The sequence below is a fragment of the Lissotriton vulgaris genome, chromosome 10, assembly GCF_964263255.1.
Source record: "Lissotriton vulgaris chromosome 10, aLisVul1.2, whole genome shotgun sequence".
Classification (NCBI taxonomy): Eukaryota; Metazoa; Chordata; class Amphibia; order Caudata; family Salamandridae; genus Lissotriton; species Lissotriton vulgaris.
Window position 1 is genome coordinate 230,221,069 of NC_141698.1, and position 24,872 is coordinate 230,245,940.

At 45.0% G+C, this 24,872-nt stretch overlaps 1 protein-coding gene across 4 annotated transcripts in view; it reads left to right on the plus strand.

The window, feature by feature from the left end:
* SLC4A2 (solute carrier family 4 member 2) overlaps nucleotides 1–24,872 on the plus strand; it is a 1,480,655-nt gene that overhangs the window by 1,446,538 nt on the left and 9,245 nt on the right. For all 4 annotated transcript variants that reach the window (XM_086940913.1, XM_086940912.1, XM_086940914.1 and 1 more), the window contains 2 exons: nucleotides 13,784–13,953; nucleotides 20,241–20,414. In XM_086940913.1, coding sequence (XP_086797039.1) covers nucleotides 13,784–13,953; nucleotides 20,241–20,414 — 344 coding nt within the window. The remainder of the gene's footprint in view (nucleotides 1–13,783; nucleotides 13,954–20,240; nucleotides 20,415–24,872) is intronic.

Consider the following 24,872-nt stretch of genomic DNA (forward strand, 5'->3'; position numbering starts at 1 on the left):
GATTTCTGCAGGGCAAGTCCTTATTGTCTGAGCTCCTTTTTGTCTCTTCCTGGGTCATTGTTCAGCTGGTGTTGTGGTCCCACTTTGTCTGTCAGGGTAATCCCCTTTTTCATTTCTGTCTCTTTTCACAGTTAATCTTTCCTGGCCTTCTTTATGCTTGCGGAAGGTAACCTGCTATGGCTGTGGGCTTGTTGGAACATTTCTTAGAAAAATGTGTTTGTATGACTGTCGCTCTGGTCATTGTGGCCCTACGTTACCATCCGAAACACAGATTAATGTATTTATTCAGTGTTTTGTTTAGCGCAAACTTGACCCCGTAGGGTATCAGAGTGCTTCACAGTTCAGGACATGGTAACTTTTCCGGTACAGAGTTTTGTATAGCATTAATATATTCCAGTCCAGTTCAAAGTTGACATCTCTATTTCTTTTAATAACTGTTATAGTACGTTCGCATGCTGTAAGACTAGAGGGACCATGTCCCCAAGGGAAGCAAGAGCCCTGTAATGGACAAACAACATTAGCTCTAAAACTCGTGTGTCCTTGAGCAAGAGTATTTGGGCGAGCCATGTATAGATGATCTGTAATGTTTACGGTAGGAATTTACTCATTAAGAAGATCTTGGTTTCTTTCTTGAATCTTGCGTGGTTGGGTAGCCTTCTGATGTCTCCATATTCTCGGTGCGGCACCTGAGAACGCTCTGTTGTATGTTTTTGTTTTGCGGAAAATCAGTGGTACCACCACTAGGGCTCTGGCGCTCCTTGATTGTCTGTTTCCCCCAGAAATCACCCCTTTCTGTGCTAAGTATCTTGGTGACTTGAAGTGTAGAGCTTTGTGTGTTATGTACGCAGGTTTGAGATGAATTCTGGCTTCATAAGGTAGCCAGTTCAGTGCTTCCAGGTGAGGAGAGATGTGGTCGAATTTGTTTGACCCTGTTATGAACCTTGTTGCTGCGTTTAGGCAGGCTTTTAGAGGTGCTGTTGCAATTTTGGGGAGCCCAGAAAGTGTTGTGCATCCGTATTCAATCCTCGAGATTACTAATGCTTGAACTGCCATTTTGAGGTCCGCCGTTTCGATGAAAGGTTTCGATTTCTTAATGTAGCTCAGGTGAAATCTTGCACTTTTAGCCATTGTGTTAATGTGTGACTGCATGTTTAGGCTTTGGTCTAGCGTTATTCCTAGAGATTTGGTTGAATCTACAGTGAACGGGGTGCGATTGAGTGCGGTGATCAAATTGGTCCATTCCTTTATAATGGGCGGACTTTTGGTGGGTGAAATTAGGAGGAATTCTGCATTTAGTTTAAGCTGATTGCTTGTTAGCCATTGCATCGTCGCCTGTAGAGCCTTGTTCATTGAGCTGATCTCCTCTAAGGAGGAGATCATAATGTAAATCTGAGTGTCATCTGCGTACATGTGGAAAAGGATGTTGGCACGGTGGAGTATGTCCGTTAGTCAGTCCACGTATAGGTTGAATAGTGATGGGGAGAGGGTTGAATCTTGTGGAACCCCTTTCTGGATGGGGGATGATGTTGACAGGTTCTTATTCACCAGAAATCTTTGTGATCTGTTCTTCAAGTAGGACTTGAACCATTCAAGAACGCTCCCGGAAAAACCCATCCTGTTCTCCAGATGTGGCTTTGGAAGTAAAGAAATTTGCGAATTCTTCTCAGCTAAGTTGAGATTTTGTTGCTTGTAGTGCGGATTTGTACGTTCTGTTTGATTGTTGTTTAACCAGTTCAAATAGTTTCCGAGGTCTGTTTTTCACGTTTTCCAATTCCGTTCTGAAGAATTCTTTTTTTAACTTCAGAATATTTTTATTGTAGGTGCTTCGTGTTTTTCTTAGCAGTGTAAGCTGTGGGGATGATGGCAGCTGTATCCATTTCCTTTCTGCTAGTCTCAGTTTACGTCTTTCTTCATTTAACGTGTCGCTGAACATGGGGTTTTTATCTTTGTCTGATGTTCGTTTTAGTTTTAACTGTGCAATGGTGTCCATTATCTGTGACATCTTTGCATTGTAGTGCTCAGTGAGTTGGTTGGCGTTTGATATATTTCTGGGAGGGGGAAGATCTCTCCTGCATAGCGACGCCAGCTTCACCTTGTTCACGTTCTTAGTGGTCCTCACCCATTGTTTGGGTTGATTGGTTGAGTGGTTCTTTTCTTTAGTGCTCGGGAAAATTGGAAGGTTATTATGTGATGATCTGACCAGTCACAAGGTATGATTGAGGTTAAGCTCACAGCTTTATCTTTGGATATGATCCAGTCTAGCGTGGAGCTTTTCACAAGCGTTGGAAGCGTGCAGGCTTGCACTAGGTTTTGATCTGCTAGGAAATCTTTGATGATGTTTACCTGGCTGTCATTAGGATTGTTCCGGTGTAAATTGAAGTCTCCTAGGAATATGTAATTGGAGTGTGGGGAGGTGTTTGCTGTGATGATCTCCATTAAGTGGTCGATAAAAGTATCATTCTTGCCTGGTGCGTGATAAAATGCATGAACCTTGCATAGCTGTTTCTCGTTGTTAACTATGGAGAGTGCGAGGTATTCGCATGAGTTAAGAGGGTCAGCAGGCAATGGAGTAACCACTAGCTCCCAGCGATGAATAACAGCAATAACACTACCTATTTTCTTTTGCCTGACTTGCTTCGCATTTAAATAGTTAGGGGGCACCAATAGATCCAAGCATGGCGAGGAAGATTCTGTTAGCCATGTTTCTGTTAGGATCGCAACATCAATCTCCTGGCTCAGGATAAGGTCAGCAATGTCTGATGCGTGTTTCACTGCTGAGCGGCAGTTGATTAGAAGCCCTGTGAACTTTTCCTGTGAATCCTGAATGGGGTTTTGCTTTGGATTGATTAATATTATTTGCTTCAGGTTGTTGTTCGCATTTAATTTTCTGTCACTAGACTTAACATCTCTGAAGGAGTTGATTGGGACTGAGTTGATTACATGTACCTTGTTCTCGTCACAAGAGGTAGTTGTGGCCGGTGACGCCTCATAGGATTGCAGTAGTACTTGCGTTTCCTCGTCCAGTAGGTAGCTAGGGAGTTTTCAAGGTCGATTATGTGTGTTTGATAGAGACATTGGTGTTGTTTTTATGTAGTGAGAGTACTGTCTCTTGCATATTTTTGAATTTGGAGCGTGCGTTTCCTGAGAGGCGCGCAATATTTTTCAGATCCAGTATCTCTTTGTAAATGGTTTGTAGAGGGTTGCTGAAGTTTGGCCTCTGAGTACCTGGGATCTGACCTCGGGGGGAGGTTTGCAGGTTTTTTAATAGAATAGGAGTTGCTCTCCTGCTGTCTGGCAGGTTGAATGTACGCGGAGCGTTGAATGGTGGTTGGGTGGATGTTGTAGAATAATCCCCTAAGTTTGCTGGCATAGCAGATGTTCTTGACTTTCTTCCCACTATTTCTTGCTGAATGTGGCGATTGGCTCCCAGCATGGACATCGACGTGTTTGTTCGTTGTGCAGGACTTTACCTTTCATTGAGGGATATTGATGAAGGATTCCCCGTGAACTTCGGTGCTAGGCCCATTAATTCTGGGTAGCACCTGTTTGACTCTGTAGCGTTTGTTGGGGAAGGGTATGACCTCTGTGGGACCGGTGTCTTCTCACGTTCCTCTCTCGGTGTTGCATTATTGTGGAGTGTAATTGAACTTGCGCTGGGGCTTTGTTGGTTCTTCCTACGAGTGGAATAATAGACTTTTTCTTTAATCGTGGAGAAGTATTCATCAAATTTGCTTAGATCCTTGTCCTTAGCTTGAATGAGTACCGTACCATTTTTATGAGTCTCACTCTGTAACTCTGGGCAATAGCTTGCTTAATCTCCACAACAGCCCCTCGCAGCGGGATGCCTGGCTTTCACCTTGGGGATGCCCAGTAATGGGTTATCTCGCAGGGGAATACCAGGACGGGTTCCCTAAGCAAGCGCTGGGACGCTCTCGGGCAGCCATGCGCTCTACAAATCAAATTTCATTTCATTCATTTCATTTCATTTCATTTCATTCATTTCATATTCAGTACAGCTCTTAGTCTCTACGAGGGAGCGATCAGAAGCTTGTCGCGGTATGGTATGTTTTTTTATAACTTGTGGGTTCAATAGTTCGGTTATCGTCAAGCGTAATTTTGCCGGCTTTCTTGTGTAGAATATAAGATCATTGACCAACATGCCCTTTTTTATGTTTAAGTAAGGGTCTGAGATCAGTGTCTCTGTGTTTGTTTTCATTAGGTTGTGCTTGAAAGTCTTAGCTGCGTTTATGGAGATGTTCGGAGGGTAAATAATGTTATGAGAGTTCTTTCCTGCTGCTTTTAAGTACCCTGTGGTAAAAAAAAAAAATAATGCTTTCCTTTTCTTTACTTCCATCTAGTTGTTCTTATTATTTTTCTTCTTCTCTCTCTCATACTTATCTCTTGTTATTCTTTCTACTGGTTTTTATTATTCTATTTCTTCCTCTCTCGTTAACATGTAGTGGTCAATACCTGTTGAGTGATTCTGTTGGCTTGATTGTTCAGATCAGTTGCCCGTTTCAATATGGCTGCCTATTTGCTAGCTAAGAATATCCTGCTATGGTTAGTCCTATTTTAGTTTCAGTGACATTAGTCGTAGGGCTTCTTTCCCTTTCTATTGTTTGCCGGCCTTTTTTTTAAAACTTTTTTTATCCTTGATGGTGTGGCTTGTCTTCAGGGGGTCTGGGTTTGATCGTTTACCCTTCCCGCCGACCCCTGAGTCCTTTGTTTCCGTTGTGTAAACACCACCACTTTATTTGTATGTTTAGTATCCTTTATTGTACTAACGCTTTATTAGTGTGTTGATTTCCTTTATTATTGCCCTTCAATCTCCTATGTGTGTATGTTAATTTCCTTTGTTGTATCCTTTCCTTATTATCCTGCCGAGTGAGTTGCCTCCTCTTGTCTTCGGAGTGTTGGGGCAGGTGTTAGCATGCACTCTTATTATTTAATTGCCTCTAGCTTTCTCATTGTCCCCTGGGTCTCGTTTCCTCCTCCACTTCCCTCCTTGTAAACTAGCCTGGTAACCTCCCGGGCGTAGTGGGGGTCTGCATTGAGAATCGCCTCGCGGGCGCTGCAGGGGTTTGCTGAGTCAACCGGATCCTCCCTTTGCTTTCTTGCCGCGCCGCTCCTTCCTTCCGCCGCTGGGACCCTCTGGAACTGGACCGCTACTCCTCCGCTTCTCGTCCCTGCGTGGAGGAGAGCCTGGAAGATTCCTGGGCGCTGCTGGGGTCTGGCGAGGCAATCAGAGCAGCCCTCTGTGTTCCTGCCATGCCGCTTACCTCCTTTCCCGCTCTGTGTCTCGTTTCAACCTCCGGAGCTATGCACGGTCATCGCTGGGAGCTTTAGGGACTGGACCACTGAAATGGAGCCACTTTCTGCCCGCTACTTGTCAGATGGTTGATCTCCTGTCCTCCGTCCTGTGCTCGCCATCGACTTCTAATCGCTTTCGCCGGTGAGTGTGTTGCGCCTCGTTTGTCTCCCTCAAATTTTGCTTCCTTTCTCAGGCTCATTCGGGATTAATGCTAAGAATTGCTATTCCAAGCCCCGGAGCTCCTGGATAGAGCCTTTGTCCCATCGGCCATTTTTTTTAACAGAAGGAATGACTAGACTGTCAAGCCAGGTCCTCCCCTGGACTGGAAACAAGCATCTTGGGACCTGTTTCAGGGCATCACCCCTCATCGCCCAGGCTAGCTTAAATCCTGTGGTAGAGTGAGCCCGGGACCCACATCTGGACATGCCCAGCGTACTTAGGGTGAGAAAGCAAAAGACACACAACACACAGATGATGGACGGAATGCAGAGCAAATCAAACATTCAACCCCAGTAAATATATCTGGGTTAAATCTATTGTTCTTTTGCTCACCGTGCCATCCCAGTTTAGACCCAGCCATATGCAAATTAGTCTTGACCCTGTGCCTCATGCGAACAGTCAAGACCGAACTGCCAAGCCAGGTCCTCCCTGGACCGTAAACAAGTATTCTAGGACCGGTTTCAGGGTATCACCCAGGCTAGATTGAATTCAGTGGCACAGTGATCCCAGGACCTACGTCTGGGCATACCCGGCATACTTAGGGTGAGAAAGCAAAAGACACACATTGATGGACGGAATGCACTGTAAATCAAACATTCACCCCCTATCAATAGATCTGGATTAAATCCATTGTTCTTTTGCTCACCGTGCCACCCCAGTTTAGACCCAGCATATGCAAATAAGGCTTGACCCTGTCCCTCATGGGAACAGTCCAGTCCGAACTGCCAAGCAGGTCCTCCCTGGACCGGAAACAAGCCTCCTGGGACTGGTTTCGAGGCATCACCCCATATCACCCAGGCTAGCTTGAATCCAATGGCACAGTAAGCCCAGGACCCACGTCTGGGCATACCAGACGTACTTTGGTGAGAAAGCAAAAGACATACAGATGATGGACGGAATGCAGAGCAAATCAAACATTAATGCCCAGTCAATAGATCTGGGTTAAATCCATAATTCTTTTGCTCACCGTGCCACCCCAGTTTAGACCCAGCCATATGCAAATCAATCTGTATTCAGTTATCATGGTGACCAGTGGACTCCTGAGTTCTGATTCCCTTCCTTCAGTGTTTCCAAGTAGCAGGGTGTGTCTTTATGACTGTGGACCATTTTAATAATTGAGCTATCTCATCTGCACCCTTTCCTGCTATGAGGGTTGGCTGTTTCAGCACAGGGATTACTCTGCTGTTAGCGACTTCTTGTGGTGCACTTTAACACTGGTATCTGGTGGGACTTCTAGTAGTTGTGAAACCTTTATTATTTTGGATAAGACTCTGGGTCACAGAAGAACTTGGGGCCATATGTAGGTAAAACATGAATACCGATTCCTTAATACCGAATTTTACCGATTCGGTATTAAGGAATTGGAAAATGCGATGTAGATAAAAAATTGGTAAACATTACCGATTCGTTAAAAATCGGTTCTGAATCGGTAAAAAAAAATACCGAAAAACCAATACCGAATCGGAATTACCGAATTCATTACCGAATCAGTAAATACCGATTCGGTAATTCAAAAATTCGTAATTCGATGAATTAGCCAATCCTGTGTCACCCAACCACCTCCCAAACAGGAAGTGCCACACCCAGGCAGCTGCACAGGACCTGGAGCTTACTGTGAGGCAGGCAGGTGAGCTGAGGAGCCAGCAGCAACAGAGCCTCACAGCTACAAACAAGAAATAAAAATAAAAAACTCCTTTGAAATGGCAAGCCAGGACAGGGAGAAGGAGGGAAGTGAGAGGAAAAGAAAGCTGAAGTTCAGTGACAAGGAGCTGGAGGTACTGATCCAGGATGTCAGTCAGGACCATCACAGGCTTTTTGGTAAGCAGTCCCTCCATGTGCCTGAGTCTCAAAAGAGACTTATCTGGATTGGCATACAGGACAAATTAAATGCCATAGGTGTGACCCAGCTTACCATTGAGGACATCAAAAAGAGGTGGTATGACCTCAGGAAGATTGCGAAAGCAAGGATGGCAGAGAGGCAGAGGCAGGCTGGCAAAACAGGAGGATGAAAGAACAGAGCACCAGCACCAACACCACTGGAACTGATGGTGGAGTCCACCCTCCAGCCGGAGAGTGTGAGTGGCGTGGGAGACGCAGACAGCTCTGCCAGAGCAGCAAGGAAACAAGGTAAGGCGCATGCCCAGCATGCTGTGCTACCCCCTCCCCAACCCCAATCCCCATAGTGGCATAGGGGCTCCAACTCCACTCCATGTCTTACTCATTACCTGCTATGCATTGTGGGAAATGTGGTTAGAGGGAACTGATGAATAGGACAGTCAGGCTAGCAAACACAATAGCATGTAAAAGTAATTGGCAATCTCAGGACAATCACTGTGATCTGTAGGCATGATGTTTAATGTAATTCAAATGCAGACAGAGCAGTGAGTATATCTACATTTGTGTCATTACAGGCGAGACATCTCGCAGTGCTGCAGAGGGGAGCAGAGCTAAGACAGCCAGACCAGAGGGAAGGCAACATGAGGAAGAAAGCATGCCTGCAGGGACCACAAGCTCCGCGCAACCACAACCACCAACTCCTCCATCACAGGCATCACCACAGGGCCAGTGAACGCTGCCATCCCCTCATACCCAGTCATCACTGCGACGATCACCAACACCACCACCACCACCACCACCACAGTCAGGCAGGAGGCATGCCATGGCCACCCTCCAGCAGATGGAGGAGGAGTGGGAGGAGGGCACAGGGGGGCAACAGTCTTCAGTCCATGAGGGAGGCAACAGGGAGAGGGCTGGTACTCCATCTGAGGGCGCCCACAGTTCATCCAGATGCCGCAGGGCAAGGCCGGACAGTCCTGAAGCATCCGAACAGGGTGAAAGTGTGTTTGCTGGACTGGAAGGCAACATGCTGAAGGTCCAGCGCCTGCAATGGAGGGAGATGAGATCACTGCACAGGGAGGTGGCACACATTAACAAGCACATGCACAGGATGGAAAAGGGCATCAGTGCAATGGGAGACAACATGTGTGAGGGAATGCAGAGAGTAGCAACCTCTGTGGACAACCTCTGCAGCCAGCTGGAGCAGGACCGTCTTGGAATGCGCAGGGAGAGGCAGAGGCTCCAGGCCTATACCAACGCCTTGAACCGGCTGGCCACTGCAACCTCACTGATGTGTCGCAGGTCCATCGCCATGCAGGAGGAGATGGCGCATTGTAGCAGGGATGTGGCCAGGGGCATGGTTTCAATGACCTCTGCATTAGAGCTCCTGCAGAATGCGAAGGCGGCCACAATGGAAGGGGGGGGGGGACAGTGAGGAGGCTACCAGTCATGGTAGCATTACGCCCTCTCCCACCGAGGGCAGGAGGCGCAGCGAACGCCACGGTGCTGCGCAGGAACAGTCTGACACTACAGACAGTGTTGGCAGGGAAGGTGCACATGCAGCGCGTGGACGCAGAAAGTATGGACCACTGCCTATTGCCAAACATTAGGGTGATGTAACCCATGTCCAAATGGACACTGCTTACGATACTGGTGGTGTGCTTATTAAACACCATTACTAAAAACTGCTACTGGCTCTGTCTCGTTACTCACTTAGAAATAGTTTGACGTTATCTTTGCCCGTCTCTGTCTTCCATCATGTTCAACTGCAACACCAGCTGCGCAGGGCTCTGGCTGAGGGTTGTCCTCGTCCTCAGAGTCAGTTAGTTCCACTGCTGTTCCTTTTTTTGTGGCCAGATTGTGTAGCATTGCACATGTAGCAATAATTTTGCAACATTTGATGGGGCTGTACAGAGGTGCACCTCCACTTTTGTGGAGGCAACAGAATCTGCTTTTAAACAGTTCAAAGGTGCGCTCCACCACGTTGCGTGTTTTCTTATGTGCCACATTGTTTCTCCTCTCCCTTGGGGTGGTTGGGATGAGATATGATGTGAGTAGGTAAGGCCGGAGGACATATGCTCTGTCACCTAAATACAAAAGAAAGTGCCATTAATTTGTGTGACCAATAGCTTGAGCCAAGGTGTACATCAGAGTGTGTCACATTGATTTACCTTCTCCAAAATCACCAGCAGCCAGACGTGTATGAATACCACTGTTCCGGAATATGTACGAGTCGTGGGTACTCCCTGGGAATTTGGCCACGATGTCAGTTATGATGAACTTGGCATCACATATCACCTGCACATTAATGGAGTGGGTGGATTTGCGGTTGCTGTAAATGTATTCTGTTGCTGCAGGTTGGCAGATTGGTATATGGGTCCCATCGACGTAGCCAATGACGTGTGGGAACTGCGCAAGTTGGTAGAAATCCAGCTTAGTCATCTGCAGCTCCGCCTGTGTACTGGGGAAGGTAATGTAATGTTCCATTCTGTCCATCATGGCATCCAGGAAGGTGTTGAAAAACGGATTAGACAGCTCTGTGACACACCACCCACTGCGGCTATCACACCCTGGAAACTTCCTGATGCCAGGAGTTGCAGGCAATAGAGTACCTGGACATGGGTGGGTATTGCGTGCGCCCTTGGTGTCTGATGCTCAAGATAGGGTTTTAGGTCACGTATTAAGTCAAGGATGGTGTGTGGGTGCAGCCTGTACCTTTCATGGATTTCTGGTTCAGTCAATTGAAACAATGTGATGCGCAGTCTGTACACCCGCTCTTCCCTCCAGATCCTCACTCCTGCTGCTCTCAAGCGTAGCCGCCTTCCTATGAGGTGGAGGCCCGCCATTGTGTTCACACTGTTGCATTTTGGGGCTGTTTTTATGCACTGCACCTGATTACCACCTGCTCAGGATAAGTGGTAAATACCGAATTGTTATTACCGATTTTGGTCAAATTCAGTAATACCGATTTTTGCTACATCGCATTTTGGTTTTTTTACCGATTCGTTATTTCCGATTCGGTATTCATTGTTTCGTGTTCTCCAATCGGTAAATAAGGAATCGGTAATTATTTACCGATTCGTTATTGCCGATGCCATTCGGTAATACGTACATTTCATTGGGCTAAATATCGGTCGGTAAAGCCGAAATTTACTAATTTTTGGCTTTACCGACCAGTATTTGGCCACCTACATATGGCCCTTAGCTCCTACAAGCAAGGATTGAAGGAGCTCCTGAAATTTGCTGGCCGGCTCACTTTCTCATAGTTCCGCGATGTGCGGACCTGGTTTAGTAAGCTGGGCCTGAGTACTTTCTGGAATTACCCTAGCTCACTAACACCAAGCTCTAAGAACGAGTTGAACTGCGCTTATTTGGAATATTCACTAAATAGTGCGCATCTCAACCCTAGAATGGGAAGACTCTGCTCACAATTTTTATCATTCAAACTACTGGCAAGCTTCGAGCCTTATTTGAATGTTTAACAACCCCAATTAACAAAGGTACTTTTAAAAAAAAATCTGTTTTTGAGATTTTCCAGATTATTTTGATCATGGCCAAATGGTCCTCTGACCCAGTAGCACATGCTCTATTCTTGTGCCCGGCATATGCCCTTATGAGAATGAAATGGGTCAAACCAATAGGATTAGTTTGAGGATTCCAACATATCTAGAGGATTTAAGAATCCTAAAACAGTTACATCACAGATGACAGTATTTGGTGTCAGTAGATAGCTGTAGTCTTTGAGTCATGTACATAGGCAGAAAGGATTGAAATTGGTATGTTTTAGACCGAACAAATAACTTTTACACTTTTTGAATAGTTTTAACTGTATTTAATAATGTGGCGATGTATAAGCACGGCAAACCCACATTAGCTATTGTACTGTATTTGTTGTACTTTATGTCATTGTGTTATTTTTATATCCTTATGGTATTGTAATGTATTGTGCTTTTTATGATTATTTAAACCGAAATAAATGCTATTTGATTGAATATATATGTATATATGTATACATATATATATATATTTATATATATTTAGTGTTTGTATTCTATTTTTCATTCATTGCAGAATCATAATGGTTTTTAGTAACTATATAATAAATAATAAATATTTGAATTAGAGTAAAGCAAAAAAAAACTCTGTCATCAATTATGGGGATTTTGGCTCTGCTTTGTTGTTCCCATGATTGTTGCTACTCACCATGTCTTTCTGGTAATGCTAGTTTGTATGTTAAATATTCACCTGATGGCCGGAGGGCAGATTGATGTGGTGATGCAGTTAGTTTTCTTGACTTGCACCCTCCTAGCATTGTTCAACTTCATCTTTGGTGACATCTGACTCCTGCAGGTCCTGCTGAAGCCTGTATTGTATTCCTTACTGGAAATGGATGAGGTGGTAGCCTTGCTCCATTGGCACTTGCAGGGTTTGAGCGTTAAAGATGGTAGTTTTTTCCTAATATGGTATTGTTGTGTCCTGGGTGTACATTAGATTTTGCCTGATAGCTGGTAACCTGGATCTGGAGGTCTTTGTTCCCCTGAGTGACTGTATTCACTCTTTCGTTATAGTTGCTGTCCTGTGTTACTGGTCTCAGACTTGGGGCCAGATGTAGGTAATCTCGATTTACTACTCTTAAATACCGAATCATACCGATTCGTTATTTAAGGGTAGGTAAATGGGATGTAGGTAATTTCACTTTTGAAATTACCGAATCGGAATGATTCTGTAATTACCGAGTCGGTATTTACCGATTCGGTAATTGCCATTGATTCCTATGGGCCTTGAGGCCCATAGGAATCAATGCCAATTACCGAATCGGTAAATACCGATTCGGTAAAATTACCGAATTTGCAAGGGGGACAGGGTACTTTGACACCCTGTTGCACTCCTCATTTGTGCATGGGTGCACATGTTGCTGACATACATGCCCTTAGGGCATGTATGTATGCAACATGGCACGTTTTTTAAAGCAACAAAAATGATTTTTGAAGGGTTTTCATTATTTACCACCAACTTCTAGTTGGTGGTAAATAACGAATTCTTAAACCCTTGTAGCACTGATTACAGTGCTACCTACATGTTGAATTACAGAATCGGTAATTTTACCAATTAGGTATTTTACCGAATCGAAAAATTAAATTCAGTAAAATTACCGATTTTGTAATTTAACATGCCCCTACATCTCAATATCCAAATACCGGTCGGAAACGGCCGAAAATCGGTATTTTCGGCCGTTTCCGACCGGTATTTGGATACCTACATCTGGCCCTTGGTCTTTGTGTCGTAGAGCAAACTCTGTCTCTCGGTGGAGCGATTGCAGAGTATTTCACCTGTTCTCTGGCCCAATTTATCTTCACTAACCCTCAGACCTGCCTCCATGGGGTACTGTATTGATATTGATTCATGAAGTTGGGAGTTTGAAGGTAGAAGTATCCATCGCAAGAAAACTCTACTTACCTTCCATAAAAATATTTCTAGTGGATGCACTACCTACCTGCAGATTCCTCATCACTGCAGACAGCCTGTGGGGTTCGTTGCTATGTAGTTTTTTTGGATTTTTGTGGATGATTTTCTGCGCTGCATTGTCGGTTATTTTGTTGGACCTATTTTTGCCTATAACGGAATGGAACAAAGAAAGTGCGCTGATGATAGAGCGCTGAGTAGAGCCTTTAATGACTGTGTTGGCACGTCCAGGGAGGAAACAGTCGAGATGGAGCCATGTTGCCAACTGCTGGCACACAAGAGCTATTTCAGCTTTCCAGATCCAGTCTGGCTCCTGGGAGAATTCATGAGGTGACAAATCTGCAGGTAGATAGAGTATCCATCAGAAAGATTGTTACTTAAGGTAAACAACGTTTTCTTCTTGGTACACAAAGTGTTGGGCAGTATATTCATACTAATGTTTTTTGCTGTTCTGTAATAATCTGCAGTAAATAAAGCCATACATGTTCCAAAGTGTTAAACTCGTGCAATTCTTTGGTCCGGGGGATGGTAGTGCCTGCTCCACTCCTTGGCTATCTATAGGTGACAAGAGGACGTTTCTTTTAATTATGATTATTCAATTTTTCAGTGAATGCCAAATATCTCATTCAGGACCTTTTTTAGCACAGTTTGACAGTTTTGTAATGTGCAGCTACGTCACCATTACATGGGTTTATTAGATGTAGATTTAATTCGCCAATTGTTGGTGTTTAAGTATGTTTCTTTGTTGGGCGGGTTTTCAGATGACGAAGCTTGCTCCTTGTCGTTTTTTTTGCATACGTTCTGTTCATGGTATACTTTTGGTGAATTAATGATGTTATGGTAGAACCATTTGTCTTTATTTAAATTTTGGTTAGATAGATGTGTGTTTTATGTATGTTGCTTCAATTGAGGTCCGATGGATTTCCTCTGATTTTGCACTTGTTTTTTCTGCAGGTCTTTCCATAGTCATAGGAGACCTCCTGCGCCAGATCCCGCTCGCTGTGCTTTTTGGTATCTTCCTGTACATGGGCATCACATCCCTTAATGGCATACAGTTTTATGAGCGACTGAAGCTTCTGCTGATGCCACCTAAACACCACCCTGATGCCCCGTATGTTAAAAAGGTGAGATGCCAATCATGGTGTAAGTAGTGCATCATTTCAGCAGATCAGAAAAGCTCTAGGGCCATTGTGAGAAATTAGGTTCCTAATTGAGGGAGGGTAAAATCCCTTCTCAAGCAACAACCAACCACATTCCTTGTCAGTATAAAACACAAAAGTCACTAAATCGACTTGTTTTTAACACAGTGCCTCTAAGTTACGCCTGACTTCTCTTGTGTCTAGCTACCAGATGGTTAAACATTTATGCAACACACAATCTATATATATATATATAAACAAATGTATGTCTGTCTGTCTGTTTGTCCTTTATGCATTAGTACACCATTCATCCGATCGGCATGAAACTTTGGGAAGTTGTTGAGTACACTCTTGTGAAGGTTTCTGGCAACAAAAAAAATTGTTAAAAGTTGTTGAGTACACTCCCACGAAGGTTTCTGGCAAAAAAACAAAAAATAATTTTTTTGAAACTAATTTGTTAAATATCGGCCCCCCGGCTCCCCAGGGTCCTCATAACTTTCCAATACTGAACTTTTACAGTTTCCGGTGCAACTCGCTTTTGCAATGACCATCAACAAAGCACAAGGAAAATCGCTGTGTGTGGACTAGATTTGGAGAATCCGTGCTTCTCACATGGACAACTGTATGTGGCCAGCTCACGCGTCAGAAAACCTTCTGATTTATTCATGTACGCACCAGACGGAAAAGCAAAAAATACTGTGTATCCACAAGGACTCGAATAAATGAACAGAATTAAAACAACACTTTAAAATGTTTTCCATATTAAAATGCATAAGTTTCAATAAAAATGACGCAATGTAAATTGAATGTTATCATAACAAGTTTCCTTAAATTTCCTTTCTTCTGAGATCGCAGCAACACGAGATGGGTAAGCTAGTCAGGAATAAAGTAAAAACAAAAAACAGTAAAATGTAATAAATAATTTGAGATCAAAATGAAAAATAATCAGTAAAACTGGAGTTATGCAATTTTAAAGGCAAATAAAATTAAAATAGCGCCAAAAACAGAAAGCTCGGGAGGGCGTGGCCAAGCCGCCGACCAAGATAGCTGCGCGGCGTTGAAGCTCCGCCAGCCGTCCCAGCCAAGCAGAAATTATCCCCCTTACACACTGCAGTAATTACCCCGAGCTCGACACAGCTGGATAGCTGTGCGGAAGCTGTGCATGGCGATCACACTCGATCACGGAATGGTGCCGTCATCATTGGTTTTCACAGCACTTGGCGAACTATGGGGTGGAGCAAGTAATGACAGCAGCCAGGGCCTTCTCCGCACGGCTCAGACGAGGAATGGATGCGCCCAACGGCTGATGGCCGACAGGTGTAGGGAACCACCAAGGCGGTGAGTGCACCGGGCAAGGGACTTCATTTGTGCTATCCTCCCCCACATGAACTCCGCCTTGCTCAGGTCGCAGTTGCTTCTAGCTGCCCCCGGACCACACAGCAAGTCCCCACCTCTTCCCTAATGGCCCGTGGGGTCAGGGGCCGCGGGTGAGCACCGGAGGCGGCCATCTAGTCGCTTGTATTTTTATTTATTTATTGTTTTTATGCGATTTTATATAGCGCGGACTTTACCCGAAGGTGTCAGAGCGCTTTACATAAGAACCAGTTGCAGATCATAAGGATTTAGGATTACATGTGTTACATAACAGATACATACAGAAAAAAATTGCAAATGTACAAGATGTAAAGTCACACAAGGAAGAGATACAAACAGAAAGAAAAATTGCAAATGTACAAATAGTAAAGTCACTCAAGGAAGAGAAATGGATATACTCTAAGAGTCACAGAGGAATGATAGAGAGTACAAAGGTCTACTGCATACACTAGTGATTAGAGTTATCTCTATATACATATATATAGAGGGCGAGAAGCAAGAGATAACACGTACCTTCCTGTGCCCTGTTGCCACCCCGTACGCAGCTGCTTCTACACGGCCCACCAAGTGACGGCCTGCGGCCGTGTGGCCTTGCGCTCAATCACTTGCTGCATCATGGGGCCCGCTACTGCTGCGACCGCATTGTAAGTACCTCGTGGCAAAGGCGAACAGCATCCCCGGGGCCGAGGCCTCCGCACAATTGACTACACCCCATAAACAGTCTACCACTGGCCAGCTGCACATCCCCACAGGGGCCCCACCGCTTCTAGGCGCTAGTATTTCAACCTGGACATAGTGCTGATTCCGGTCGTCCAGGTCTACATGCTTGCCCCCTGTGGCGCCCACTACTATCCACTTCAGGCTGATTGGGGGAAGGACTGCCTGCTCTACCTGCACGTTGGGCCATAGCGCCACCCCCCCTTTTCTTGTTCTCAATCGCTAGTTGCAAGCCCTGACCTGCCTTATACCTGCAACCAACACAAGGGTGGCTCTGCTGCCGCTCCACTTGTTCCACAGTGTTGTGGCATGTGCCGCAAGGATACTAAACAGAAGACCCTCCCCTTCGAAAAGCTTGTGGAGAAGGTTTCTGAGGGCAGTTCCAGCATAGTGGAGGATGGGCAGGGCGCAGAACAAGCTTACAACTCCTCCGCTCAATCCATATCACTGCTACAGGAGATGAGAGCGGGCTTCAGGGTATTGGATGGACGATTTGACACCCTAGACAAGAGTCTTGCGAACTTGGGGGCCAAAATTCAAGTTCACGATAGATGCCTAGATGTGGCGGAGGCCCGCATCTCGGATATTGAGGACTGTACCACTCAGTCCCTCAAAAGGCTAGAGCGTGTGTAAAGCATCCTCAAGAACGTGGCGATTAAAAATGGAGACCTCAAGGCAGGAAGCAGGCAAAATAACATCCAGATTTTGGGGATTCCGGAGACCACCGCCACAGGCCACCTAGACCTTTTTGTTGAGACTTTGTGGGCTGACATGTTTGGGAGAGAGTCCTTCACCCCCGGATTTGTAGTGGAGTGTGCTCACCGCACCCTGGGCCCCCTGCCCAACCCGGGCTGCCCTCCAAGACATATTATCGCACGCGTCATGACCTTTTGGGATCGTGACACCGCACTACGCCTCGCAAGAGAATGAGGAGACACAATGTGGCAGGGCTCCAAATTAGCTCTCTACCCACACTTTACCATCATGGTGCAAGAGGCCCGTCACAAGTATAATGGGGTCAAAGCCACCCTCAGGAATTTGAGTTTGAAATATGGCATGTTATACCCTGCCAGACTCAGAGTTGATATTAATGGCGAGCCCTCATTTTTGACAACCCAACCGAGGTGCAGGAATTTTGCCACACATACAAACAAAACAATCAAGGGGGCTGCAGATGGGGTTAGGCCCTCCCCTCCACACAGCAGCTCGGACGCAAGCATGGAACTTTTTTCAGGTGCCGGAACTGGCTGACTCTGCTGCACTACTCCCTCTCCATAGTTACATGGCTGTATTGGGATAATGTCACTCATCATTACGAAATGTTTCAAGTAGCTGGTCGACTGGCGTGGCGTTGCAACCCCTCATGTTGTACACCCTGGGTTCTCAGATAAATAGGCTTCCTGAGCAGTGAGATCGCGCTCTACTTTGGAAGTGTAGAGAGCTGTAACATAATCAAGAAAATCGTTACAAATTTCGAGGTGCCAGTGAGCACCTTGTTTGTGGAAGAACGCAGCTCAGTGACATAGGCTTTGCTGTATGGGGGCCGAAGCATCTGAGCTAGTACTCGACCTGGCCGCTTGCCTTCTCCGTATCGCCGAGCAGTTTGATATTTACCTAGAAAGAGTATCTCTCGATCTGCAGAATATCTGTGTTCAGTAAGGAGGGCCAATCATTGCCCCGCCGCTTCCGGATTAAAAGTGTGCATCGAGGTGCCATCCAGTTCCATCAGGTCGCGTTCTAGGCGAGAAAGTGTGTTGCAGAGATCTTTGAGCACTCCAGCATGCTTGACACCCCTGATGTATGCTTTGAAACCCTCCCATAGGACTGCACAAGTGTCTAACGAGCCAGTGTTAATGTTGAAGAACTCTTCAATGGCCTTGCATACTTCAGTGCGAAAAAGGACTACAATGAGGGCGAATCTTGGGAAACGCCATTGCCGTTCAAACCTATCTGGGCGGGGAACCTTGAGGAGAAGCTTAACTGGGGACTGGTCAGAGTATGTTCTCTGGAGTGTCGTGATGAGTGAAACCAGCTGGATATGCCAGGGGAGACAAGCCAATAATTTATCCCTGTGGGTATGGCTAGGGTATCTATTTTACGTTAAGGAATCTGCGGCGGGTAGTCTCTGTCAGATGTACGAATTACTTACCTTCGGTAACAATGTATCTGGTAGAGACGATTCTAGCCGCAGATTCCTTCATGGCCCGCTCTTCCTCCCCATTGTGCGAGGACCTTTGACTTGGTCTTCTGCATTCGCCTTCTTGTGGGTGGCTCTGTCTTTTGTGAGTGCATTCTTTCGCTCTTTCTGGCAGGATGTTTGTCCTGCTTATTTTTCCTTTCCTCCCCTTTTGGCACATTGGAGTATGTGTTTATAGGTACTTCTGTGCCCTTATGCTCTGGTTGCTCCAGGTTGGGGCCTACTTTCAACCCCGCCCCTCCCCTACCTCTCCCCTTTATTACTAAAGGCTCTGGCCCCTCTGCTATCTTCTGGGTTGGGGTATTTTATGGGATTGTCAGACTCTGTGGTGGAGCTGCCTTGGAGGTTTGTAGTTCCTTGTTTGTCCTGGACTGGTTCCTCTTCATTGTTATTGTTTGGGGTTGTAGTCCTGCCGCATGTTATCATGACATTTTACATATATTCTTTGCCTCCAAGGGGGGGTCTATCTCCGTTCTTGCAGGGGTTCTGCTCAGGACTGTGCTGTTTTTAACTTTTTTCCCTGCCTTTGGGTACTGCAGTGTTTGGCACCGCTCCTTGTGATGTTGCTCATCGCCATCCCTTTTTTCTGCTCTTTTGCACACTGTTCCCATACTCCCACAGTTTTGTCTGATGGCTCCCTGTTGTGGCGCGTAAAAGTTCTCAAGAAAACTGACGTAGGCGCGCCGGAGTGGGATTTATGTGACCGCTCTGACGTCACGTACGCGGACTACGCCGGTGCAGAGAAGCGTGATGCCGCCCCCCCCAGCGCGCGGGGTTGCTGTGGCAAAAAGAATTCCGGATCCAGTCTCACGCCTGGGGATAATTCTACGTTCAGGAATCTGCGGCTAGAATCGTCTCTACCAGATACATCGTTACCGAAGGTAAGTAACTCGTACTTTAAATTGCAATTCATTTGAGGCCAAACAGGACATTTTTACCTGCTCCCAATCAAAAGTTAATACTGACTAAATGTAAAAAGGCAACTCACTGTAATCCTATGGCAGAGATACGCCTCACAGCAATAAAAAACAAATTTGAGTTTTTCGGCACCAGGACATATAAAAGTTAAAAGTATGGGCCCAACTTTTTAAATAGAATACACCTTGCCCTGTGAGCTGTTTAGGGCCTGAGACATGTTTTAAAAGGTTACTTTAGTAGATGGCACAACAAGTGCTACAGGCCGAGTAGTAGCATTTAATTTACAGTCCCTGGATAGCTGTAGTACCACTTAAATAGGGAATTTAAAGGAAATGAAATGTGCCAGTTAAGTGTAATCCAATTTTACCATGTTTAAAGGAGTGAGCACAAGCACTTTAGCACTGGTTAGCAGTGGTAAAGTGCACAGAGTCCTAAAAGCCAACTAAAACGGGGTCAGAAAATAGGAAGGGTGAAGCCTAAATGTTTGAGGGTGGCCCTGCAGAGAGGGCCAAGTCCAAAAACCATTATCAAGTAAATATTAGCTTTATGGACTGAAATAGGGCATTGAAAAGTTCTTGTTTTAAGAAGTCCGAGTAGTATTCAGCAAATGAGAGAAATGTACATATAGAGAGTTATAGTGATGACTTTACGAGCAGATGGAAGATGTTTTTCTCTGAAATATGATCCTAGTTATTTACGCAAATCACCCATGAATTTCTTTGGAAGTGAATGTTTATACCGGTTGTAATCTCCTATGTCATAGGGAGGCTAAGAGGAGTCATTCGCGATTATCGTAAAGTTGTGTTAAGTTAACACAACGTTACTGTCAACAGATAATAATGAGAAAGAAGTTTATCTCTTGATTGTAGTGTTTCCTTGCTGTGTTAGCTGGCTTTACAGTTTTTGGTCTGTGATGTGGTGGGCGATAGATATCCGCTTCTTGATGGTGGCCCCTGAATTGTTAGCCGGTGTTAGAGTAGCATCTGTCGCTGAATTTTGTTGCTTTAGTACATGTTCTTCTTTTCTATTTGCATTGATCCCTCTTTTTGTCTGCCTTATTTCTCAGGTGCGCACGATGCGGATGCATCTGTTCACAGCTTTGCAGTTGGTGTGCCTCGCTGTTCTCTGGGCCGTGATGTCGACCGTGGCGTCTTTGGCCTTCCCCTTCATTCTCATCCTGACCGTGCCACTGCGGATGTTTGTGCTGACCAGGATCTTCGGGGACCGGGAGATGAAATGTGTAAGTGTGTGCCTGCTGCATGTGCCAGCTCATCAGAGGCCGCATGGCCACAATTCAGCAGCATCTGTCTGTCAGATTTGACTTGCAACCGTTTGCAACATGCCAGGTGTTTGGCACACATGGCATGTTGCCCAACCTGTAGCGTAGCTTGTCAAATGCTACCTGTGCCATTGATCATCATGTTGAACCCGCACTACAATTTGACTTGTCAAACTGCACCTGTACATCAGATTGTCAAACTGTTTCTTAAATGCAGCATCTCAAATGTGTTTTTGTCTTCACATCAAAAACCTTTATTGGCGCATCGTTTAGGTTTACAGTTTTTGCTGATGTTTTTTGTACTTCTGATGCCACTAGCTGACAAGTGCTATTTTTTTTCTGGTAGCTTTTGGTTTCCAGACAAGAAGACACCCGCATGTCCCCCTTGGACTTCGGCTCACCAGTTATTTTGTGGTCTCAGCCCTGTGCTGGTGGGCACTGTGCAACCCCTGCACACACCGCACACCTTTCTCCTGTCATTTACATCTCCACAGACTCCATGCAAATTCCTTTCTGTCGTGCTTTTCTGATGGCCCTTTTCCTCCATATTCTATCTGTTGTTGCTTCACAAAATTTGTGTTTTTGTGTGTTCTTCAATACAATAGGGTTATGGTCCCGATTCACAGTCATAAAATAAGACGAAAGTCTGACTTTACGAGTTTCGGTATTCATAAAGGGCATTTACTTCTCGTAAATGCCCTTTGTGAATACCAAATGTCGTAAAGTTCAACTTTTGGTATTCACAAAGGGTATTTACGAGTACTAAATGCCCTTTGTGAATACCAAAAGTCGTAAAGTTAGACTTTCGTCTCAGTTTACTTTTTTGAATCGGGCCCAATGTTTTTAATGTCGGACTTTCAGGTTTTTGGCCATCTTTGCCACAATTGTTTATTGCAAATTTTCTATACTTGCTTTTATTTACTGCAAGCCTTTCTCTCACACACACACTCATGCTATACCTACTTTTGGTACTATAGTATGTCCTTCAAACTGTAGCGCCGTCTTCTAGAAGCACTACCTTGAACAAGGCAGCCCTGCCCATAATTGACATGGGCACGTGTTTGCAGCCCAGGTGTCATTTAAGGTCATCCAGATATAGTTATATTGTGCACCCAGCATGATAGTTTACCCAAGCTGATGAAAAGCCACTGGCCGATTAGCAAAGAAACATAGATTTGGCCGCCCAGCCGGGGGAATAATTACTCTGGTGTCAACTAAAATAGTGAAGAAGGTGACTGAAATAACTGTAAAGTATAAATGGCTGCTCGCTTGTAGGGTAATGCTACCTGATTTTGAAAAAATGAAAATGATAATGCAAGGTATGGACACAACTTGTGAAAAGTATGGCAGGGATTTAATTATGTTAATGGGAGATTTTAATCATAAATTACACCCCAAGAAAGTAAACTGCTGATTTCAAGAAATATTAGAGGCCTACAGTATAACACAAGCAACTTTCCCAGAATATATAACAACTGTCAAGGACATCCAGTTGGGAAACTTTTTGGGAACTAAAAACCTCTTTTGCCTATATGGAAGATCTTCCTTAGATTGCCCAGCAAAGAAAACGTTTAAGTTAGGTTCCCAAAACTGTCCAATCGATTATGTTTTCACAACCCCCTGGAGGTTGAAACTAATTAAAGGGTTCAGGATATCAAATAGAGAAGGGAGTGACCATAACATTTTAGTTCTGGAGCTCCCTGATGTACATTTGAACCCTCGTACCCAAGTCATTGAACAACAGGTGGAATACCCCAGGCGGTGTACAACTAGGTTAACAGAAGAATATGTGGCCAGGCTAGTAAAGTTACAACAAAACTTAGACCTGGGCACAGTAATCGATCAGGACTTAGATTGGTACGTGGGAAAAATTGAGGTAGTGGTTCTAACCCTTAGCGATGGATTGAGAAAAGGTAAAATAAATGAGAAATCAAACCATTCAAAGCAGGAGGTACAAGGATGGTGGTTCACAAAGCAATGTGTGGAAAAGAAGAGAGAAGTGAGGAGAATTACACGTCGCCAAGTTATAAAGGGCGGGCAGAGTAGTGGAAATGCCCTTGCGATTCTAAAAAGAGAATATAACATGTTAAGTAGGAAGGCAAAAGGAGAATATAAAGAATGCTGTTGGTTAAAATCACTTGAGGCAATTGAGTCAAGGAACCTACGCCAGTTCTGGAATCTAGTTCATTTGGCAGGTGATTGCCAGACGGCCGCAATGAACTGTGTAGTGGAAGAAGCAGCCTGGGAGGAATATTTGCCGGACTTGTATAGCCTCGGGAGAAACCGAGAAGAGAATCAGCATCCAGATTGGAGCGGTCTGGTAGCAGATATAAAACACGACTTTTCGGTCCCTGAAGTGAAAAGCACGATAAAAAGCCTGAATATAACAAGAGCAGCGGGCCCAGATAACCTTCCGGCCTCGACAATTAAAATCCAGACAGACTTGTGGGCTGAATTTTTGGCCAAAATGTTCCGAGGTATTTTAGATACTGGGAGGTTTCCCAACAACTGGAAAGGGGCAATAATAAGGCCCATACACAAGAAAGGTGATATGCATACCCCAAAAAACTACAGATTAATCAATCTGTTAGATATTGGGGAGAAGATATTTGCAAAAATTGTGTTAGGTAAACAAAAAAATTGGGTAGAACAGAATTCAATTGTCCCAGTAGAGCAGGGGGGATTTAAAGAAGGGCACTCCACAGTAGACCATTCCTATTCCCTCTGGGCACTTGCCTGGAAGTCGATTGAACAAAAGGGGAAAATGTACTGTTGCTTCGTCGACTTCCGGGCGGCCTTTGATTTGATGGACCACAGGAGCTTATGGGAGTGCCTACTGGCAATTCTAAAAGAATTGCACAGAGGAAACTAGGCCCAAGTAATTAAGGACACTCAAGGGGCATTGACAAAGAAAATAGCCATAGGAAATGGGCTAGGACAGGGCTGCATCCTGGCCCCTCTCCTCTTTTCAATTTTTTTAGCAGACCTACCAGCAGGACTGGAAGTAGAAAGAAGCGCGAGCCCCAGAATGAGCGATAGGAAAGTATGGTGTGCTAGTAAGGTGGCTAAAACAAGGAGTAAATGCACAGTATGGTGTGTAGACTACTCGCAAGGGTATTGGGAACTAGACCTAACCTACCATCACTGCGATCACTGCGGTCTATCTCATTAGGTTGACTTTTACTTTTGTACTGTAGCTAAACTGGATACAGTTGACTGGCCATTTGTGACCTTACCCAAAGTTGATATTGGTAATAATAGATGTTGCTCTAGTTTAGACAACCTTGTGTCTATTTCTGACAGTTTGGTTAATGGGGGATCTAACAAAGCCACCATTTTCTCACCCATTTTGGAAAGGAGAGCCTCTCAAAATCCCTAAACACGTGTTTAATGTAGGCTCTATCCTTCTTCTTTGTCTCCAGTTAAGCTATTATTGGCTATTGAGAAAGCAACTACCTGACCCCCCTCATTATCTGTGCATTTACTCCTTGTTTTAGCCACCTTACTAGCACAAGTTGAAATTTGCGGCTGCCCGCGCGCCTTCCGTTTTTTGTTATGAACCTCCCCCACCTTTATCTGCTCTGATCTCTGTTGTAGTGTGAGTATCTTAGGAGAGGGGGAAGGATCAAGAGATACAATACTACCATTAGATAAATGTTTACTTGCTTTGGAAGTATGTATCTGGGCAGTCACCAAATGAGTAGGGTCTACAGTTGGAGCCTCAGTAGGGGGGAGACTAGATGTATATGCTCCTATTGAGACTCAATGGGGTTGGGGATCTAGGGAGAGTCTTTTTTCAGTAAGCTTAATCTCATGCATGAGAACTGACTCAGCCCTTGAAAGAAAAGCATCTAGTGTGCCCACAACCCCAGGACCACCCACTCCCCTACGAATAGCCTTAGACATGCTAAGTCTTGAAATTAAAAGACCCCAAATTAAACCAAGTCTATAAATCACAGAAATCAGTGACACCAAATAAATATTTTGCGCTAACCAGAGGAGCCTTGATCACAAAAAGTTCATGCGGAGAGGCGTGGCGCTGCGCTGTGACGCGTTGATCCTGCGCCACAGAATACTTCTGGGAGGTGTAGTCTCCGCTGCTAGGCGTGGTAATGGCGGCAATGGCTGCAACGGCCGCAAGAAGCAACTGCAGTCCCCCACCTAAGGCTGCGTGAACCAGCAGGGCAACGACGGACAATCCGGTAAGAGGCAGCAGGGCAACAACAAAGTCAAAGCTGGTATATACATACCAGTGAATTGCGCTTGTAGATTCTATTGATCGTTTTGCTCTTTCTGGATAGTTTTCACACTATAAAGATTTGTAAAAACGAAGCACAAGAATGGTACACCACTCTCATAGAAAGCAACTATAAAATGGCAGCCCCTTCAACTTTTCTCTCTGTGATCGTGAGAAAGGCA